Source organism: Anser anser, assembly GCF_964211835.1.
Source record: "Anser anser genome assembly, chromosome: 18".
In the NCBI taxonomy this organism is placed as follows: Eukaryota; Metazoa; Chordata; class Aves; order Anseriformes; family Anatidae; genus Anser; species Anser anser.
In genome coordinates this window covers 2,418,807-2,439,843 of record NC_139739.1, presented here as the reverse complement: position 1 = coordinate 2,439,843, position 21,037 = coordinate 2,418,807, and the positions used below count along the sequence as shown (strand labels likewise).

Here is a 21,037-nt window from a genome sequence, read left to right as displayed (position 1 = left end):
GCTCACAGCAGAGGCAGCCACGCGTTGGGATTTTTCCCTCACCGTTATTAGGTTTTACCCTTGGACGCCTGCCACGCGTGTGCACCGTGCGGTAGCACACCCAGCTCCATCCCACTTCCCTGTTTATCTAACTTTCTGACCCTGGAGAATTCCAATCTATTTCCTTTCCTCTCTTTTTCATAAAAAATAAAAAAGCACCCCAAACCTATATTAACCTGGCTCAATAGGAGGCATTTTCTTGAACTTATTAAAAAATCCAGACTTGTAAATTAATTTGTTCATGTTGTACAATGGCAGTGCAGATGGACTCATTAGCATGCACACAACAAATAATTATAGATGAATTTTTAGCTGGCCTGCTTAATGGGCTTGCTGGGTTAATTATGTCAATGTATAATTACATCAGCCCTGGGAGACATAATGGCACACCCTGCTGAGCAGACACTAGCTAATGATGGTGTAATGCTGACAGAGGGAAGACATACAGCTCTGAAAGCACCTGCTTACCTCGGCACAAACTGCCATTGTCTGAGCCCAAACTGGGGGGACCGGGGCCACCAGTGCCGCGGGTGCCACCGTGTTTGGGGATGAGAAGCCCGGATGCGACCCCCAGCGGCGCTTTGTCCCTCGGGGGCTTTGGGGTGGTGATGGGGAGCACGGGGTGGCACATGGGGTGGCACCTGGGGTGGCATGCGAGGGCTCCGTCCCTGTTCGTAAGCAGGCTGCGGATGGCTGCTGCCCTTGGGATGCAGGGACAAAGAGGGTGGCACCCACGTCCCCGTGGCCACAAGGGTGGGATGGGGACAATGGTGGCCGCCCCCCACCCCTGACCGCCAGCCCTGTTGCCCGCAGACCCCGCTCCTGTGCTGGAGGCTGCGCGGAGCCTGGAGGACCGCCTGCAGCAGCTCCAGCGCCTCGAGCCCGAAAATCCGCCCCTGAAGGAGCTCGGCCACCCCTGGAAGAAGCACCCGGCGCTCCTCGGCACCAAAGGTACCCCTGGCACCGGCCAGACATGGGTGGCAACGGTGGTCCCCATCCGTGTCCCCACGTGCCCCTGAGCACCCGCAGGGTGATGGAGGGGGGGTTTCAGGGCTGAACCCCTGTCTCTGCCCCCCCCCGTGCCCACCCCACAGCACTTTGAAACGTGTCCCCCCCTGCAGAGCAGAGAGAAGGGACGTCGCCGGCGGCCGGGCTCGCGGCGGCCGAGACCACGCTCCCCGGTGTCGACAGCAAAGCCCTTTTGGCAGACGCCTGGCTGCAGAGAAATGAGGCAGAAAAACAAAAGTACGTGAGTACCGGCGACGGGCCCCCAGACGGCATTTAGGGGTGCCAGGGGCTCTCCCTGCTGCTGCCCGGGGTGTCCGGCTGTCCTCGCCTCTGCCTTTTTCCCCCCACACCTCCTTCGCTGCCTGGGTAGAGCAAGACGTCCTGCTCGGGCACTCAGCGTGTCCGTGTGTCCGTCCGTCCCCTCTTCCAGGCAGTTGTGGTGTGTGACACGTGGCTGTGCTTGGGCAAACCGCGTAAATCCGGGCCGGCGGGTGAACCTCATTAAAGGGCCTTTTAATTTTGAGGCTCCCGGCTTTCCCGGCAGTGCGTTTAGCGGCGCTTCATTGCTATTCCTTAACACGCCGCACCAGTAACAAACGAGGAATCTTTAAACCCTAAATTGCAGAGCTCTCCGAGTAAGTTCCTGGCAAGTGCAGGCTATAAATAATGCAGAATAACTTTTCCCTGATTGCTTCCCCCCTCAAATTAATGACAGGAGGGGGTGGGTTTCGGCACAGGAGTGTTTCCACCTTCCTCCTGCCTCGGCTCCTCGTCAGGGGACACCGAGCGGGGTCAGCACGGTGCCAGCCCCCACGGGGCTGCGCTCCGATGTGCAGTTTTCCACCCAAAGTGAATTTTTACCACTGGCCCCCTTAAAATGAAACGGCGTGGTGGGCTGGGGCAGGCGCTGACGGCCTTCTCTCCGCAGGGGGCTGCAGGAAGCCCAGCTCACCCTGGCTGCACGCCTGGGGGAAGCAGAGGAGAAGATCAAGGTGCTCCACTCAGGTAGGGAGGATGGGTTGGGGGACCTGGCCGGCCGAGACGTCCTGAAGCCCCCAGCCCACTTCTCACCCCCCCCCATCTCCTCTCTTTTTGCTGTCTGCCAGCGCTGAAGGCGACGCAGACGGAGCTGCTGGAGCTGCGGTGTAAATACGACGAGGAGGCTGCCTCCAAGTGAGTCGCTGGGTGCCGAGGTGCACGAAGTGACCGCAGGAGCACCCCACGTGGCGGTCGCTCCCTGAATCTAAGACACGTGTCCATGCCCGTATCATACAAGGGCTTTGGCTGGCCACGGATTTGATGTCCCTCACCTCTGGGCCGGCATCCATGTGCCAGCTGATGCCTCTTGCTTCTTCCTGCAGGGCAGACGAAGTAGCCATGATCATGACGAACCTTGAAAAAGCCAACCAGGTGAGCCGGGAGCCCTCCCGAATTTCCAGCGAGTGCAGAGCAAATACCCCATTTCCCTCCTGCCGTGCCCACCAATGCACCCCAAAAATCCCAGTGACCTTTATGCTGGTGCCGGAAAATGGCACACGGCTGCCAGGCTCCGGCTGGGCTCCCCAGAACTGGGGGTCCCTGCAAAGAGGGGCTCTGGTTTCCTCTGCACAGCAGCTCCCCCGAACCGGGCTGGACCCACTGCCCCGTTCTGGGGCTCGCCGCCGTGCTTGAGCACCCAGCCAGGGGATGGGAGCAGGATGCGTGGGCGCGGGTTCTGGGACTCTCTTCTGCCCCACGGGTGGGATGAGGCGTGGGGGCGCCCACCCTGATGTGTTTTCTGCTCTCTTGCAGCGTGCGGAGGCTGCGCAGCGGGAGGTGGAGAGCCTGAGGGAGCAGCTGGCGGCCGTCAACAGCTCCCTGCGCCTGGCCTGCTGCTCCCCGCAGGGCGCTGCCGGGGTGAGGAGCACCCATCGCGACCGGGAGCACCCATTGTAGCCAGGAGCATCCCATGTAACCGGGAGCATCCCATGTAGCCACGAGCATCCCATGCAGCCCCAAGCACCCCATGCAGTCCCGAGCACCCCGTTGCACCCAGGAGCACCGTTTTGGGCTCAGGAGCACCCACCATGTGTGGGAGCAGCTCAGGAGCAAAGCAGGAGGGATCCGGGCGTTTTTCCCCCACTGGGGCTGTGGGGTCGTAGTGTTGGCCGTGCCTTATCTGTGGGCCCTGCCTCGCAGGGAGGGGACCTTGCACCCCCATAGCATTGAGCCGAACAAGGGCAACCTTTAGGGGCAGAGGAAGGGTCCGTCCCACCCCACACCAGTGACAGACCCACGTCCCCACGTCGGGTGGCCGGGAGCTGACGGTGTCCCCTCTCCCGGCAGGACAAAGTGAACTATTCCATGTGCTCAGGGTCGAGGCTGGAGGCGGCTCTGGCCGCCAAGGACCGGGAGATCCTGCGGCTCCTGAAGGACGTCCAGCACCTCCAGAGCTCGCTGCAGGAGCTGGAGGAGTCCTCCGCCAACCAGATCGCCGAGCTGGAGGGGCAGCTGGCCGCCAAGAACGAAGCCATCGAGGTGTGTGCGAAGGCCCTTGGGTAGGCATGAGGTGGGTGCCAGCCATGGCCAGCCTTGCACCAGACCCCACTGTGTCTCCTCCGCAGAAGCTGGAGGAGAAGCTGCAGGCGCAGGCGGACTACGAGGAGATCAAGACGGAGCTGAGGTAGGGCTGCTCCTACAGCCGGGCGGCGCGAGGCCACGTCCTCCGCCTCACCGCCCCCCGTGTTTCTCTCCCAGCATCCTGAAGGCCATGAAGGTGGCGTCCGCCAGCTGCAGCCTTCCCCAGGCAAGTGCCGCGGCGCGGTGACGTGTGCCAGTAGGCCGCGGGGCAGCCGCCGGCCCCACCGGAGCCCCGCCGCCCCGTCCCACCGCCGCTTTGCTCCTTGCAGAGCATGTCGAAGCCGGAGGAGGCCCTGCTGCTGGGGAAGGAGGCTTTCTACCCGCCGCAGAAGTACCTGCTGGAGAAGCCCGGCCTGATGGCCAGCGCTGGTAGGGTAACGGCGGCCACGCGATGCCTTGGGTGCCAAAAGTCATGGAATCATGGAGTCACTTAGGTTGGAAAACACCCTGACGCTCACTGAGTCCAACCATCAACTTAACACCACCACATCCACCATGTCCCCACGCGCCACAGCCCCACTTAACTGTGGTTTTCCACTTTGGGGGTCCAGGGGCAGACCATGGCCAGCTGCTTGTTGTGTGTCCTTGTGGACCCAAACGTGGCACAGGCAGGCTGCCATGGCCAAGGAATGATGTTCACCGCAGCTTGCCCACCATGGCACCCCCAGGAATGTGGCCAGTGGGACCAGATCCTGCCCCCAGTGACCAGAAAGAGCCTGGGAATGGGATATCGGGGGGCCATCTGGGGGAACTGAGGCAGGAGCGTGCAGCCGGCCGGCGGGACTATAGTGCGTGTCCGTCTCTCTCGTTCATCTCTAGAGGAGGATCCCTCTGAAGACGAGTCGGGGAAGGACCCGCTGGGCATGGAGCAGCCGTTTCCGTCCCCCCAGCAGCTCCCACAGGCCCCGGCGGACGAGCCGGCCTCCCCTGCTCCCCTCCCACCCCTGCCTGGCCCTGGCCTGGCCCCTGAGGGCCCCCGGACGTTCCCGCTGTCCCCCTTCCCGGGGGGCGAGCGGCTCCCGGGGGACACGCTGCTCCCCAAGGCCCCCCCGCTGCAGCCACCCCCTTACAAGAGCGAGGGTGCCGGCGGGGGGCTGCCCTTCCCCACCGCTTTCTTCGGGGCCAAAAGCAGCGCCGTGCCCCCCGTCCCCGTGCCGCCCGCCGCCAGCCCCCCCGTTGAGCCCTCTGAGGGCGGCGGGGGCAGCTCGGCCGACGAGGAGCAGCTGGATACGGCCGACATCGCCTTCCAGGTGAAGGAGCAGCTGCTGAAGCACAACATCGGGCAGCGGGTCTTCGGGCACTACGTGCTGGGGCTGTCGCAGGGCTCCGTCAGCGAGATCCTGGCCCGGCCCAAGCCCTGGCGCAAGCTGACGGTGAAGGGCAAGGAGCCGTTCATCAAGATGAAGCAGTTCCTCTCCGACGAGCAGAACGTGCTGGCCCTGAGGACTATCCAGGTGCGCCAGAGAGGTGAGTGGTGGGGTGGCCCCGCACACCGGGTTCTGCCCTGCTTGTCCCAGCAGCACCCAAGGGTGCTCCATGCCACTGTGGGATCACCCAGCCCATCTCCCTGGTGAGACAGGCGGCGACACCGCGTGGAGTCACCCCCAGCACACAGGGTTTGTCCCCAGGGGTCCCCAGGTGCTGCTTGCCACGGGATGGGGACCCTCAGGGATTGCCCTGGCAAGTGGCAGCGATGAACAACAACCCGTAGTGGAAGGTGCACCCCCAGACTTGCTTCACTCGTTTATTCTGACAAGTGCCATTTAATTATTCATTAAGCTGTTTCGTGGCATGTGAGTCGATGTGTGGCGGAATATTTTGTTAAAATAATGAAGTTTTAGTGCTGTGGGACTGCGGTACGGTGTCGGCACTGCTGTGAAATAATGGCAGCGGCTCCTCACCCCGTCTCAGCGATGCTCCAGGTGATGGCAGTGGCCTCAGGTCCCTCGGGTCCCCAGCCAGGCGATGCCATGCTGGAGGTGTGAGCTGGTGGCAGGGGCTGGCAACTAATTGGGCCTGGTGTTTTTCTTAAAACCAGCATCCCTAAAAATAACTGAACACGAGTAGCAGTAAATACTTCCTGACGTACGAGCGGAGCTTGTAAAACCAGCGCCGGTGACAAATCTGTTGTCATGCCTCTTTGATCAGGTAGCATCACGCCGCGGATCAGAACACCAGAAACCGGCTCCGACGACGCCATCAAAAACATCCTAGAGCAGGCGAAGAAGGAGATCGAGTCGCAGAAGGGAGGTGGGTTCTGTCTGCTCTAGGAGATGTCTGTAGTGTGCAGGGCACAAAACGTCCAGGCATCCTGCCCCAGACAGGGCTGGGACCCTGGAGTAGGTGCCCTGGGCTTGTGGATGCTTCCTGGCTGCTCCCATCCATACACCCATTGCTGGCAGGGCCAAAAATGAGCTTTTTGGGGCATTTGTCCCGCTGCCATCCATAGAGAAGATTTGGGAGAGGGTGGAAATAAATCCTGGTAAATATTGTCACGAGTGTGCGCTGCGTGTGCCCCTGGTGCCCTGAACGCAGTGGCTTTTGTACATGGGCTTTCAGAAACTTTGGACCTAACCTTTCCCTCCCCCTTCACCAAAACAGATGATTAAATGAGAAAGCACAATCCATATGGCATGAAGAATCATTAAAGCAGCTGTGCTCACAGTCAATTACAAGAAATGAAATACATTAAAACAGGTAGTCTGCTGAGAAAGCAGAATCCTGGAGAATTAAATTAGACAGGAATGGTGGAAAAACAGGCAGGGAAAACAAACATGTTTGTCTATTGCCATCGTTGGTAATGGGATTTATTTTGCAATTGTCAAAATGGAATCCCACGTAGATACAGGAGTGTCACAGCGCTCGCTTCGCTGGGTGCCGCCATCCAGGTTTATAATCTGCGCTTGTAAAGTCCCTTTTCTCACGCGTTTTGAATTCTGGCAGCCTTTTGATACAAAGTCCTACAAGAAAGAGAAGCTGTTGCATTTAGCATCAAATCCAGGTTTGGGTGGGATGGGGGACGTGGCTGGTGGCTGTCCCGGCGCTGGGCCACCAGCCATCCTGTCCCCTCCAGCAAGGTGTCACCTTCCCGCCCAGCCTGACAATTTCCATGCTTGCCATGCTCTGCGAAAGCCGTTCTGTTATTAAGCAAAGGCAGAGGAAGGAAATGTAATTAACAGCCATCCTGCAAGAGTTTTAATGGGATTAAAAAAGCAGCAAGGAAAGAAATCCCACGTAGGCACAGCGCAGTGACAGTGGCCTGGGTGTCGCGGATGCTCTGGTTCAGTTTTCTGAAGCTGCTTTTGCTCGTGCTCTTGTCCAGCCCTGTGACAGTGAGCGGCCAAGCTCTCCAGCTGATGGTGCTCCACCAGCATCTGGTGATGTCCCCATCCCCACAGCTGCTCCCTGAAGAAGGGGAGGGCTCCTCAACCCCCATTACAGCAGGGGAAACTGAGGCAGGAGGGTTCTGAACAGCAGTCAGAACGCAGCCAAGACCTTTTGCATTCCAGAAAGCAACCCTAAAAATTTCAAAGCCCTCCCTCCCTCCCTTGGACCCTAGGCCAGCACCTCCATCTCCCCCATCGAGTGCTGCGCCTTGGGGCCCCCCCTCACTCCCTTTCCTTGCAGGTGAGCCCAAAAACCCATCGGCATCTCAAGCGGTGGCCAACGGGGCGGGCGGCAGCAGCTCGGAGGATGCCATCAAGAGCATCCTGGAGCAGGCGCGGCGGGAGATGCAGGCGCAGCAGCAGGCGCTGCTGGAGATGGAGGCGGGGGGCAGCGGGCGCCCCGGGGGCACGCCGCCCGCCGAGCGCTCCACGCTGGCCGCCGTCAGCCAGAACATCGTCCCGGCATACGTCAAGCAGGAGGAGGGGAGCGGGGCCAGCCCCGGCCCCCCGCAGACGCCCCTCGCCGTCCTCTCGCCCGCCGCCTTCGTGCAGAGCATCATCCGCAAGGTGAAGTCGGAGATCGGCGACGCCGGCTCCTATTTCGACCAGCACTGGGCGTCGGAGCGCAGCCTGCTCAGCCGGCCCTACACCTCCGTCTCGCCTTCGCTCTCCTCCTCCTCCTCGAGCTACTCCGGCATGGCCAACGGCCGGGTCTGGCCGCGGGGAGAGCCCGGTGAGAGCGGTACCAACGAGGACGAGCTGCCGCCGGCTGAGGATGAGCCCCACCGGCTGACGGAGATGAAGGCGGAGGGTGCGGGCGCGGAGCCAGCAGCCGGTGGAAGGCTGTCCTACTACCCCGCCTACGTGCCACGCACCCTGAAGCCCACCGTGCCGCCGCTGACGCCGGAGCAGTACGAGATGTACATGTACAGGGAGGTGGACACGCTGGAGCTGACCCGGCAGGTCAAGGAGAAGTTGGCCAAGAACGGCATCTGCCAGAGGATCTTCGGAGAGAAGGTAGCGGGCCAGGGAATGGGGTCCAGTGTCCCCTCTTTGGGGTGGGGAGTCTCCCCTTCAGTGCCCGGGGGTGGTTGATGTCCTCCAGCACCTCCTGCCAGGGTCCCCGCTGTGCCCCGGTGGGTCCCCTCAGCAGATGCTGAGCCCTCAGTGTCCAACCCAACCCCGAACAATCTCCTGGTGGCCACCACTGTCTGGTTGGTGGCACTACCCACCGGGAGCCTGCTGTCCCCTGCGGGGACCCTCCTCCCGGCCCAGTACCCCCTGGGTATCCCTGAGGGACCCGTGGTGGTCCCAGCACCATCACCCACCACTGGGAACAAGGGGTTTGGACACGCTGGGGTGTGAGTGCATGCCCCAGCCCCTCCACACATCCTGCTCCTTACCCCTGCATGGCCAGGGCGCCCTGTCCCATTCGGTGGGGACGATGGCAGCAGCCCATCAGGTAACGCCTGCGCCGTGCCCAGGTGCTGGGCCTGTCCCAGGGCAGCGTGAGCGACATGCTGTCGCGGCCCAAGCCTTGGAGCAAGCTGACGCAGAAGGGCCGGGAGCCCTTCATCCGCATGCAGCTCTGGCTGACGGACCAGCTGGGACAAGGCATCAGCCAGCAGCCGACCCCCTCCCAGGGTAAGTGCCACCGCCGCCGTGTCCCTTGCTCCTTAAACATCCCTCTGACGTTGGCATCCCAATGCAGCAGGGTTTTGTTGTACCCCCGTCCCGCATGGCATTGCCCCATCCCCAGTGCTGGCGGCTGCCCCGTGCCACCCACAGCCCCCCCAGCACCCACACCCCACATCCCACCAAGCATTGAGGGGGGGACATTCATCTGTGTCTCCAAAGCCGCCCCTCTGACTCATCCAACTCATTCCAAACCCCCTTAATTAGTATGTTAGGCAAGGTAGGGCTGCTGCACAGATCCTGCAAATGTTATTTTGTCAGAAATGGGTTTTGAAAGTCATAAAAAAAAAAATCCTTGGCTTTGTGCCTGTAATAAAGAAGTAGCTGGGTTTTTATTTTAATGTTGTGTTTTCTCTCTTTAATTATTCCACCGTCGCTTCCTACTTGGCCGTAGATGCTGGCGAGGCTCTGCTGGCTTTCCCCCTTTCAGGAACAAGAAATAATAATAATAAATAATAAATGAACAATAAAGATAACCTTTACATTCCCACCGCCGTCCTCTCCCTTGACCCATGCCAATGCCCACTCCATCATCATGGTGGGATGTGGGTTTGGGTAGCGGGGTCCCACCGGTGCCACTAACCCGTCCTCTGCCGGTGCCTCGCAGCCAGCCCCGCCGAGCCCCAGCCATCCCCCTCGCCGCCCCCCAGCCCCACCGAGCACGAGAAGGGCTCGCAGGAGCCCCTCACCCTCGCCCTGGAGAGCAGCAAGGAGAACCAGCAGCCCGAGAGCAGGGCGGCGGCGGGCAAGGCGCACCCCAACAGCCAGGGCCCCGTGGGCATCCAGGAGATCGTCGCCATGTCCCCCGAGCTGGACACCTACTCCATCACCAAGAAGGTCAAGGAGGTGCTGACGGACAACAATTTAGGTGCGGGCGGCGCCGGGTGCAGCACTGCATCCCCTTTTTCTGGCTGTTTCGGGAGATGCCGGCGAGGCCGGGGTGTTCGGGTGCTCGGCAGGGGTGGCGGGGTCCGTCCCGCGCTAACCGCCTCTGCTTCTCCTCCGCCAGGCCAGCGGCTGTTTGGGGAGAGCATCCTGGGCCTGACGCAGGGCTCGGTGTCCGATCTCCTCTCCAGGCCCAAGCCGTGGCACAAGCTGAGCCTGAAGGGGCGGGAGCCCTTCGTCCGCATGCAGCTCTGGCTCAACGACCCCCACAACGTCGAAAAGCTGCGCGACATGAAGAAGCTGGAGAAGAAAGGTGAGCGCGGGGGCCGGGCGGCGGCGGCGGAGCGGGGCGGCTGGGGGCGAGCGGCGCGCAGCTCCCTCTCCTCTCCCGCAGCCTACCTGAAGCGTCGCTACGGGCTGATGAGCGCCGGCTCGGACAGCGAGTCCCCCAGCGCCCGCTCCGAGTGCGCCAGCCCCGGCCTGCAGCCCCAGGACCTCAGCCTCCTGCAGATCAAGAAGCCGCGGGTGGTGCTGGCCCCCGAGGAGAAGGAAGCCTTGAAGAAAGCCTACCAGCTGGAGCCCTACCCGTCCCAGCAGACCATCGAGCTGCTCTCCTTCCAGCTCAACCTCAAGACCAACACCGTCATCAACTGGTTCCACAACTACAGGTAGGGCACCGGACGGGTGCCGGGGGGACGTGGCCGGCAGGACGCGGTGGCACGGTGGCTGCTCCTCTTCCAGGAGAAGAGATGGGGAGACGCGGACCCACGCGGGGTCCCGTGGGTGCAGGATTGCAGCCAAAATGCTGCAGGCACCAGGCTTCGTCCTTGTAATGCCAATGGGTGCAGGGGTCCCGAATCCTCCTCCCCCAGATCCACACCGAGCCGTCTGTGGCCTGGGGGAGGTTTTAGTGCTGCTTGGAGGGGAGCAGCACAGTCAGAGGGGCTGTGCCCCCTGCCACTATATAACACAGCATTAAAAGGCATATAAGCACTCATGTTGAGTCCGCTCAGCCTGCATGTGCTGGTAAATATCTATAGGAGCTGGCTGAAGTTTCTCACACAAAGCCATTGCTCGTTGGGAAGACTCAGAGGAGCACAGAGGAAAGCTTGGAAAATCAGGCTTTTTGGAGAAATACTGACTAACGTGGTTTTTTAAGCCCATGACTTTTCCCCTCGTGTTGTTCCAGGGAAGTCACTCCTGCCCTCGGTAAACAAAAAAAGCCCTGAAATAGGTCTTCAAAAAAATGATAAATATTTAAAAAAAAAAAAAAAAGGTAGTGGAAAATGCGTGCAAAAGTATGTCAGTATGGAAGGCTGCAAGTTGGAAAGAGCCCAAAGTGTTGCAAAATAGTTTCCGCTTTCACGCGGCAGCACCGCGCTGTCACCAGAAGGGGTTGATGCGGGCAGGCGGGCGACGCCGTTTTGGCTTACGAGCCTTTTCACACATCGAGCAATTTGATTGACTCCCCCCCCAGAATGTTTTAAAGAATGACAAGTCAGGGTTTTTACGTGTGCAGCGATGTTGCGTTTTTCAAAGCAAAGTGTTCCTGGCTGGAGATGCTTTTTCCAACCGGAGTGGTTACTGATGCTTCGTGGTCATGTCCCCGCAGGTCGCGGATGCGCCGGGAGATGCTGGTGGAGGGTGCGCAGGACAACGACACGGACCCCGAGCAGGGCAGCGGGGCGGCCGGCCTGGGGCGCAGGGCCCCGCACAGCCCCGACTCGGACACCGAGGACCGAAAACCCCTTTTCGAGGGGAGCGAGCACCCCTGCGCCGGCGAGGTGAAGGTGAAGGAGGAGCAGGGGGAGGCAGGCGGCTGGGGCCACCGACGGGACTCGCGCAGCCCGGCCAGGGCAGCAGAAGGGACTGGGCCCCCGCAGGAGGAGCGAGGAGGAGCCCCCCGCGCCGCCGCCCCCAGCGCCGGCAGCCTCCCGCGGCGGGGAGGCCGTGCCGGGGCCTCCGGGGGTCCCCCGCCACCGCCGTCGCACCCCGACCCCGGTGGCTCCCAGTCGTCGGCCAGTTCATCCCGCTGCAGCCTGGAGGTGTCCCCCAGCTCACCTTCGGCAGCCTCCTCGCCCGGCCTCGCCGGCTCGGCCTCACCGGGGCCGTCCTCCGCCGGGCCGGTCTCACCGGCGTTGCCTCCGGCCCCCGGCCCCCGGCTCAGCACCAGCGTCCAACGGCGCCACGAGAAGATGGCCAACCTCAACAACATCATCCACCGCCTGGAGCGGGCCGCCAACCGCGAGGAGGCCCTCGAGTGGGAGTTTTGAGCCGCCCCGCTGCCTTGGATATATATATACACACACACACATATATATATTTTGATAAATTCAGCGCTCACCGAGAGGCGGACCCAGCGACAGAGGGGAGCGGCCGGTGGAAGGGGGACGCCCGCTACGAAGCTGCCCCCGCTTTTGTTTTAAATGTGAAAAACTGGGAACGATTTTAGAAAAGAAAAAAAAAATATTTATAGACCTCTTTTAGATATTTTAATAAAAGGATACTTTGGAATTTATTAACAGCTTAAGCTGCTTTGATATTAAAGATAGCTATAAAATCAAGATGATGTAGCAGTCGTGTCATTAAATGTACACTGAAGTCTTGTAGTTTGCCACTGGATGAGATTAAAAACAAACAAAAAAAATAAAACACGGAAAAGACTTATTGAGCAAAGCCATCAAGAAGCACTATGAGACTGACCAAATTTAATAAACTTTTGCATAGCGGTTTTCCACATCTGTCTGTAAGACACTGCATCGCTTCGGCCCCATCCAGAGACTGTGTGATAGTCCATGAAGACTCTAAATTGAAAACCTTGACGCCATCGAGTATGTATTTAGTTCTGGTGGTATGTTTTTGAAACCTTTGTAACCCAGAATGTCACGTGCAGTTGTATATGTTGTAGAAATGTCTGCAATAGCCTTCTTGAACAAGATGTAGCATGGTACGAACGCGGGCCCTCGCGCTTCCTCGAGTCAGCAGCCGGTGCCAGCCCCGAGCGAGGACAGCACCTGCCAGCCACTCCAAGAAAAAGGCGGGGGGAATGCAAAAATGACACAAACAAAGCAAGCTGTCTCTAATTTTGGTGGAGAGAGATGGGAAAAGGTACCCGGGGGTGACGCCCAGGGCAGCTCTGGCTGGCTGGGACGGCGCCCGGGGTGCCTGCGCTCTGCCGTCCTCCTTTGGGGAAAGGAAATCAAAGAGGAGCCTCCGAGCCCCGCAGCTCCGGTGCTTGGGGACAAGCACTGAAAAAAGCCAGGACACCCCCTGCTCGGGGGCTCTCCCTGCACAACGTCCAGCTTTGGGGGCTGAAGCACTTTTTTGGTTCGGAGGCTTTAGGGCTGTGGGCAGGAGGCGCGTCCCCTTGCTGTGGCCGTTCCCCAAGCGATGGCTTTTACAGCACGGCTTGGCAAATTGGGACAAGCGCTGGGGTTTCGAGCTGCGCTCCTGCCCTGCGCTTTGCTCGGGGCTGACCCGGTCAAAGCACGACGGTGCCTTGGCTTCCCAGCACTGACCCCGTGCAAAGCTGTAGGAGCGGCACGGTGGCACCCGCCGGCCACGCGCCACCAGATCGCTTCCCCGGGGCGTCTCCAGCCCTCTGTCCCCGCTAACGAAATGCCTTTAAGAGAGGAGGGTGGGTTGCGTTGGGTTGTTCTGTACTGTTTCCTGTCTGTTCAGTCTCTCGATGCATTTTGCAAGCGCCAAAAACCCGGCGTGCCACGCGCCGACCCGTCAGCCGGCACCCGCCGGAGGCACCGGCAAAGCCCCGCGCGCCGTCGGGTGGGAGAGCTCGGCGCCAGGCCCCGAGGCTATGCATTGAATAGTTTTCCACTGTAGACATTTTTATCAGAATAGAAGGTATTTTTATACTCTGGTGGCCGTCAGGGAGCGATTTTAAAAGCAGAACCCACTTGGCTCTCCAAAGGCAAGGCTCTGCAGGCACCGCAGCCCTGCCCGCACCAGCGCGAGCTTGCCCGAGGTGGCTCCTGCTGCTGCCACCGCGCTGCCGACGGTCGAGGCGTACCCATGGCCTACTGTTCTCCGTAGTGTGCTAGTGTTAGCTTTAGTGGAACGGGATTTGATGAAGCACTTAGGGATAGCCTTTCGAACACGGAAATCCTGTTGTACTAAACGCTAGTGGGACATACCGATCACATTTTGTTGGGCTCCTGTACTGTACTTCAAAAGTTTCTATGAGATCGACGATCTTTGTTAAAAATTTTGGAAGGAACAAGTTCTGTAAAGAGCCACTAAATACAGAAGTTGGATAAGACTCTTGGCGTCGCGGTGTGTTTGTTCGTGGGACTGAGATGTGCGGCGTTGGCTCCCTCCGGGTCACATCCCTGCTTCGGGTCTCGTGGCCATCAGTGCCTCCCAGCGCACTGGGAAAAAAGGGGGGTGTTAAATGGGGTCGGCCCAGCTCGGGGTGCAATCCTGCCCTGTGGCAGGACATCCCTGGCAGGGGTTTGCCCTGGCACAGCTCTGTTCCGGACCACGGCTGCTTTAGTTTCCATCAGGAGCCGCCTGACCCTACAGAGCTCAGCACCGCCTGGCGATTTTGTAGCTTCCGCCACGAGGCAGGGGTGTTTGCGTTTGATGAATTAATAAATCCATATGTTGCGTATCTGTTTAAGCTTGTTTGTCGGCTAACACGTCGGGAAGGATTTATTTTTAATGAATATCTGAATGTCTCGAGAAGCTCGGCCGGCTGCCATGGAAACTGCAGCCCTGCTCTGCGGCCGCCTGACGGGGCCACGGTCCCCGGCTGGATGCTGCGGGGGGGGGACATCGCCCTGGATGCCCTCGCAGCACCACTCTGAGCACCAAAACATGCAGCAGGATGATGATGCCCAGCCTGGAGCAGGGCTTGGTGAGCACTTGAGCCTGGCTGGCTTCCTGCCTCGGTTTCCCCAAGAGGACCCCTCCCCAAAGTTGCTGCAAGACCCAACATGAGCAAGGAGCTGGAGATGTGCGTGCGGTTGGGACGGGGACACGGGGTTGTGTTGGCCCCTTGCATGGCAGCAGGTCCTGGTCCCTGCGTGACGCCGCCACCAGCACAGCGAGGGGACAGGCATGGTGTCCCTGGCTGAGTCATCTGGCTGGGGACATCCCCACCAAGGGGACACCCAAACCGGGTGGCGTCACACAGTGTTGGCCACAAGTCAGGGCTCGGAGGGGTTTTAGCATCAGCAATGCACTCTGAGGCAGACAGTGCCTAATGAAGCTAGGAACTAATGGAGATATTTGACTGGGAGGGCTCGGATTATTGGGAAAAAATAAATTCTGCGGCTTGTTTGCAGACAATCTGTCTTCCATCTGATGACGCTTCTGCTTCTGCCCAAGCTGGCAACGCTGCAGTGATTTGTGTGCAAAGATAGCAGTGGGGACGGCTCGCTGGTTCATCCCCATCCTCGCCGGCACACCTGCCAAGCCACAGCCACGTGGATTTACGATCTCCTGGCCTCCACCATGCAAGTCCTGTTGCTCCAAAGGCAATCGCTGCTGCAGCTCGGCTGGGTGAGGCGATGTGCCTGCTTCCAGCAGCTGCTGGGGGCATCCCCTCCCATCCCATCCCCTCCCATCCCCTCCCCTCCCCTCCCCTCCCCTCCCCTCCCCTCCCCTCCCCTCCCCTCCCCTCCCCTCCCCTCCCCATCCCATCCCCATTCCCATCCCCATCCCCATCCCATCCCATCCCATCCCCATCCCATCCCCATCCCCGCCGGCAGGGACCTGGGGCAAGCCCCCCACATTGGCTATGTCCTGCTGGGGTGACAGCATCCCCGCCTGGCCCCGTGGACATGGCAGGGACAGGACTGGGGTTAAACTCACCGGTTAATTCCCACCTGAGCCGAACGCACAAATGAGAATCAGAGTTAGGAGGGAAATTCTGAAACTGTTTATTGTAGGAAAAACATGAGCCAGTTCTGGGAAGGCAGAGGGAGACCGAGACGGAGCCACCCAGCCAAACCCCAGGTGCTGCCAGTGCTTCTTCCCCCAGATCTGGGGGCAGACCCCGAGGGGAGGGATTCAGCAGAGGCAGCACAGGAGGAGCTGGTGCAGCGCCCGGCTGCGGCACCGTCCCTTGTGTCCGAAGCACAGGAAAGGGCTGTGCCCAGAAATTATCGCAAACACACCATCTACATAAACGTACACACCACACCGGGTAGCTGGATACTGGGGTGTCACCCTGCCCCTGTGCCCGTGGTGTCAGTGCTGGTACAAACCGCTGGGGAAAACAGCAGAGAAACGTCTGCAGGAGACCCTTGAACCTCCGGCGGTGGCCGCGCTCTGCTTCGGCACATGAATCACTCGACACCCTCCACCGCTGACACATACGTTCCTCTTCGGCGCCGCGATGCTTCCCCTTTATCAGCCAGCCCACGGACTATGCCCTGCCCTGAAATATCCATCCCGAAGCCCTGAGGGACGTGGCCGGGAGCACGGCGAAGCTGAGCAGCGTGCTGCGGAGGACCCCGGTTCCTGCGGGGCTGCTGGCAGCGCACGGGCCCCCCGGGTGGCACCGGCTGCGTGGTGGCCGCTGCGTGCTGTGCTGTCACTGGGGAAGGCCTGCGTGCGCCCACGTTTTCGTTCTTCAAACCACATCCTGCCGGAGCAGAGGGGTGCAAGGGAGCTCATCTGAGATCAGGGTTGGGAAGGCGGCACAGGCCCCCCCCCAGCAGCGAAACACCCATCCGAACCCTCCCCAAAATCCTCGCGGGTGCATGACCCCCCTGCAGGAGCATCAGGAGCTCACAGCAGGCCTTGTTCAGTGTGTGTTTCCAAACTGAAATCCGCAGGGGCTGCGCATCCCAGGTGGCACCGAGGGTCCGGGACGGGCCGCCAGGGCCCGACCACATCTCAGGGCTGGTGGTCGCGCTGCCTCTTCAGCCATTCCTGCCGCAGCCGGGCCACCTCCCGGCCGTACCGCTCGTGGAGCCGGTAGAAAGAGGAGGAGCTCTCGGTTGTGGCAGCCCCGGTGCTGCCCGGCTCGCCGCCGGACGCCCGCCTGCGCGGTGGCAACGGAGGTGGCCGCGGGTTGGTGTCATCATCGCTGCCGTCACAGCTGGTGGCGTCGGGCAGCCGGTCGGTGCCGGGAGCGTTGTTCCACACCGCGCAGCCGTTCTCCTTCGGCGGCACGGCGGGCAGAGCTGGCAGCCGCTCCGGGGACTGCTCCGGCCCCGAGGGCTGCGGCTTCCAGGCAGCAGGAACGTGCCGGCAGCACGGGCGGCCGGCAGCCGGTCCCCAGCGCATCTCCTCCAGCTGCTTCTCCAGCTCCCGCACCACCAGGCGCATGTAGTCGAAGCTGGCCCGCGACAGCGACTTCACCCACGACTCCATGGCGGCCTGGCTCTCGGCCGCCAGCATGTAGGTGCGGGATTTGGTGCCGCCAAAGCGGATGGCGAAGGCGAACTCCTCGGCCGAGTCGCAGAGCTCCACGGTGCAGCCCTCCAGCACGATGACGCCCACCGGCTCGCGGCTCTCGCGCTCCTCGAAGTAGAAGAGCATGTTGCCCTTCAGCACGAACCAGCGCCGGTGGTAGGCCGTGTGCCGCTCGCCCCGCTTGTAGAGGAAGCCGGCGTTGTCGGCGGGGGAGTCGCAGGTGGCGTAAAACGCCAGGCTCCGCTCGTTCAGCTTCATGGCTCCGCGCCCTGCGGGGAGGAGAGAGCCCGGGGTTGCACATTAATAATCCGCCGGCTTTTTGTTCCTGGTGGCCCTGGCACCCAGGAAATGGAGCCGGAGAAAAAACACCGTGGCCACGTTAACCCCGCTGTGGCCGGGAGGGGCCGCACCAGGCCGCCCCCTCACCAGGGAGGGGTTCCCCCTACCTGAGCGTTTTCCCGTGGATGAGCCCCAGGCAGGGCTGGCCCCGGTGTCCCACGTCCCCCGGCGCAGGTGACCTTATCGCCGTGTTTGCCTTGTGCCGTGGCGCTCCTCCCCACCGCACGCAGGGAGGGTTTATGGCCCGCGCCACAGATCCGGCTCCCCGGGGACCGTGTCACCCAGGGCAAGGCCCCCCCTCCCCACGTCCCCTAAGCAGCGGTGGCCTCACCGTCCACTTCTTTCCACCCACCTGGACCACAAGGGCACGGCTCTGCCTCTAGCTCCGGGCTCTGGCTGCCACCAGCATCAGCAACACATGGGTGGTCGCGGGGGGCACGGGAGCGCTGGGTGTGGGGCCGGCCGCTGGCACGGGGCTGGCACCTCGCTGTCCCCCAAGGATGGACACCCTCGGTGGCACCTCGCTGACCCTCAGGGCTCAGCACCCTCGGAGCAGCCCCCGTGGAGCACCCGGCGGACCCGGGCGAGGATCAGTGCTCGCTTCCACCCGGCCCCACCGTGGGGTTAAGGGAGCGTGGGTGGGTGCCCCTGCCCCGGCTGCTGGGGGTGTCCCTGGGGACCCCAAAGTCCCGGGCACCTTTGGAGGCGGGGGGGCCCTCCCCTGCTCGGCGGCACCGGGACCGCCCCGGCCGAGCCCCACCACGACTTCCCCAGCCCCGGGCGCTCCGGTGCCCGCTCCGGTTCCCGCTCCGGTTCTCGCTCCGGTTCTCGCTCCGGTTCCCGCTCCGGTTCGGTTCGGCGCCGCCCCCGCCTCCAGCCCCGTCCCGGCTCCGCCCGCTCCGGTCCCCCCCGGCCACCTTTTGTCCTCGGCTCCCCGGTCTCCGGCGCGGCTCGGGCCGGCCCCGCGGGCGGAGCGCTGCCTCCCGGCTCCTCCTCCTCCTCCTTCTTCTCCTCTTACTCCTCCTCCTCCTCCACCGCCCCTCGCCAAGGACCTGGCTGGGGACCCGGGTTGGCCCCAGCCCCCGGGGGGCCGCGGCGAGGGGCACAAATGCAGACCTGGGAGGCGCACACCCGGGGGTGGATGCGTGCATGGGTGCATGGATGGATGGATGCATGCATGCAAGTTTGCATGGAGGATGCGTGGGTGGATGCATGCACGGGTGCACGGATGGATAGATGGATGGATGGATGGATGGATGGATGGATGGATGGATGGATGGATGGATGTGTGCATGCAAGTTTGCATGGAGGATGTGTGGATGGATGCATGCACGGGTGCACAGATGAGTTAGTGCATGGATGGATGGAGGGATGTGTGCATGCATGGATGCGTGCATGGATGTGTGGGTCGATGGATGCAGGGGCGCACAGATGCGTGGATGGATGCACAGGTGGAAAACCAGGAGCTCAGTGCCAACAGCAGCTGACAACGCTGAATTTTAGAGTCAGCTCCTTGGTGTCTGTGCCCAGGAGCGCCTGGCGGAGGGCGAGGGATGGCTGGGTGCTACAAGCTCAGCGGGGAGGGCTGGAGGAAAAGGCAGAGGGGAGAGGCTGGTCCTGCGTGGGTGGGAGAGCTGCTTGGTGCAGTGCCAAGCTGCAAGTCCTGGCTGCTCTCCTGCGCTCCGAGCCGTGTCCTTGGGAGAGGACAAAGCAGCCGGAGAGGGGGCTGTGTCCATGTGGGAGGAAAGGAAGCGTTGGGGAAGAAGCTGAGCGGTCTGGCCAGCCGTCTGGGGGCAGGTGATGACCAGTGCGAGGAGCTGGAAAGCAGTGGGCGATGAGTGATGAGCTGGGCTGGTGCAGGCACTGGAGGCACCGGGCGTTGTGCAACTGCGTGGGCAGGGGTTGCGACCCCCCTTGCTGCTTCCTGATGGCAGAAGCCGCGCAGCACTCGAGCCACTGATGTGCTTGGCCAGGCGGCCAGCGCTTGCTCCATCCAGGCCAGGGGTGAGCGGGTCCAGCTGAGACGTCCATGTCCCGGGACAGCCACAAACCTTTGCTGGGAGAAGCCTTCCGTGCTGAAAGCACCACCAGCCCAAGGGCTACCTTGGCAGCGCTCCCATCCTCACCGTGCCCAATAAATACCAGCTTCAAGGCTTTGCTCTCCCTATCTCTGTCCGTTTCCTGCAGTTCCTTCATTCCCCTGTATCAGCAATGTGTATGGTTCAGCAAAAATGGTGCTGGCACTTGTTTTGAAGGACACTGATTAAGAAATCCTGCCGTAGGCAACAACCGTTGCCTGCAGGTTGTGCTCCAGGCTTTGCAACCTCTGCTCGGGGCAGAGGTTTTCAGTTCACCAAGGGGTTCCTCCATCACCTGCAGACTTTCTCTTTCGGTCTGTAAAAAAGGATTTAAAACAGCACTAAAACGATCCGGGCTTTATCTTCCCTCCTGAGCGGAGTGGCTCTGTTCAAGGCCGCCGGTGTGAAGTCGTGGCTCTCTGCAGCGCTTATCTCCCTGCCTCGCTTCGAGGTGCCCTTTCACACACCCAGATTAGGAGGGGGAAGGCCCGTGGGGAGAAGCAAGACCTTTTTTAAACCAGCCTGGGAAACTGAAAAAAAGCAGCCACGGTCCTTTGCCAGGACTCCAAAACCCCGAATGCTTCGTGCAGCCGCTTTAGCAGACATTGTTCCCCCGCTGGGTGCCCGGCCCCTTCCTGGGGAGCCCCTTGGCGGCTGCTTTGGAGAATCACCCAAATTGCTCCAGAATCTCCAGCAAAATTCCCCATGAGTTTTGCTTCCCGTTGGGTCTCCCCTGGGATGGCCACGTGTCTCTGCACGGCCTCCAGCACTTCCCCTTCCGAGCAGCCCCATGATGTTTTCCCTGGTGTCCCCGCAGCGGCCTCCCAGCCGGGGGAGCGGAGCCCCTGCCTCGGTTTCCCCAGGCAGGGCAAGTGGGGTGACTAAACGCCCACCCTGCCCTCGCCTGGCACTTGGGAAAACGGAGAAGAAGAGGGGCTGAGAGGAGAAGAGAGGCTGCTGAGCACCCTTTTTTGGGCACTGCCTTCAGGCTCCTCTTCCCGCTGCTCCCACGAGCGGTGACGGACGGGCGAGCTGGCACCGTGGCTCCACAGCATGCCCGAGGCAGCCCCTGATTCACGGGCAGCGCTGGCTCGGCGGGGCCAAACGAGGAACCGTGGGGTGCTGGGGTGCTCCCAGCCGCAGCAGGGGCGAGCTGGGCCCCCCCCGGGGCTGGGGGAGCCCCGGGGCAGAGCGGGGCCCCGGCGCCGTGCAGTGCCGCGGCCGCCCGGGAGGTGGCACCTGGAGCCCGGCCGTGCGGCGGGGCTGGGGAGGCGCTGGGGGCACGGCTCGAGGCGGCAGCACCGGCACCGGCATCAGCATCACCTCCTTCCCCACCACCAGCACCGGCATCACCTGCATCCCCATCACCGCGTCGTCACCATCACCACCACCGTCACCATCACCGCCATCACCATCACCATCACCCTCACCACCACCGTCACCATCACCACCATCACCCTCACCATCACCCTCACCACCACCGTCACCATCACCACCACCACCCTCACCATCACCCTCACCACCACCGTCACCATCACCACCATCACCCTACCATCACCCTCACCACCACCGTCACCATCACCGCCATCACCATCACCATCCCCC

The 21,037-nt window shown here is 61.6% G+C and overlaps 2 protein-coding genes across 5 annotated transcripts in view; one reads left to right on the top strand and one right to left on the bottom strand.

Moving 5' to 3' along the window:
• Positions 1-13,908, top strand: part of CUX2 (cut like homeobox 2) — a 59,585-nt gene extending 45,677 nt beyond the window's left edge. Inside the window, 19 exon segments of the mRNA XM_083804175.1 lie at positions 853-990; positions 1,161-1,284; positions 1,976-2,052; positions 2,154-2,220; positions 2,409-2,457; positions 2,839-2,943; positions 3,373-3,564; positions 3,651-3,709; positions 3,784-3,850; positions 3,853-3,864; positions 3,867-4,035; positions 4,486-5,133; positions 5,815-5,916; positions 7,294-8,069; positions 8,537-8,696; positions 9,355-9,615; positions 9,757-9,945; positions 10,027-10,300; positions 11,245-13,908. Coding sequence (XP_083660301.1) covers positions 853-990; positions 1,161-1,284; positions 1,976-2,052; positions 2,154-2,220; positions 2,409-2,457; positions 2,839-2,943; positions 3,373-3,564; positions 3,651-3,709; positions 3,784-3,850; positions 3,853-3,864; positions 3,867-4,035; positions 4,486-5,133; positions 5,815-5,916; positions 7,294-8,069; positions 8,537-8,696; positions 9,355-9,615; positions 9,757-9,945; positions 10,027-10,300; positions 11,245-11,905 — 4,130 coding nt within the window. The 3' untranslated portion in view covers positions 11,906-13,908.
• Positions 13,909-16,493: 2,585 nt separating this feature from the next.
• Positions 16,494-20,601, bottom strand: PHETA1 (PH domain containing endocytic trafficking adaptor 1; the record flags this gene model as incomplete). 4 transcript variants are annotated; one of them, XM_083804246.1, is made up of 3 exons in its annotated part: positions 17,835-20,601; positions 17,707-17,804; positions 16,494-17,284 (listed from the first exon to the last, which is right to left on the bottom strand). In XM_083804246.1, the coding sequence occupies exon 3, from the start codon at positions 17,271-17,273 to the stop codon at positions 16,494-16,496; it is 780 nt and encodes a 259-aa protein (XP_083660372.1). In that variant the 5' UTR covers positions 17,274-17,284; positions 17,707-17,804; positions 17,835-20,601. The 4 variants fall into 4 exon arrangements, with proteins under 4 accessions (XP_083660372.1, XP_083660373.1, XP_083660375.1 ...); XM_083804247.1 differs by having other exon boundaries at positions 17,707-20,601; XM_083804249.1 differs by lacking the exon at positions 17,707-17,804 and having other exon boundaries at positions 18,272-20,601.
• Positions 20,602-21,037: the final 436 nt, after the last annotated feature.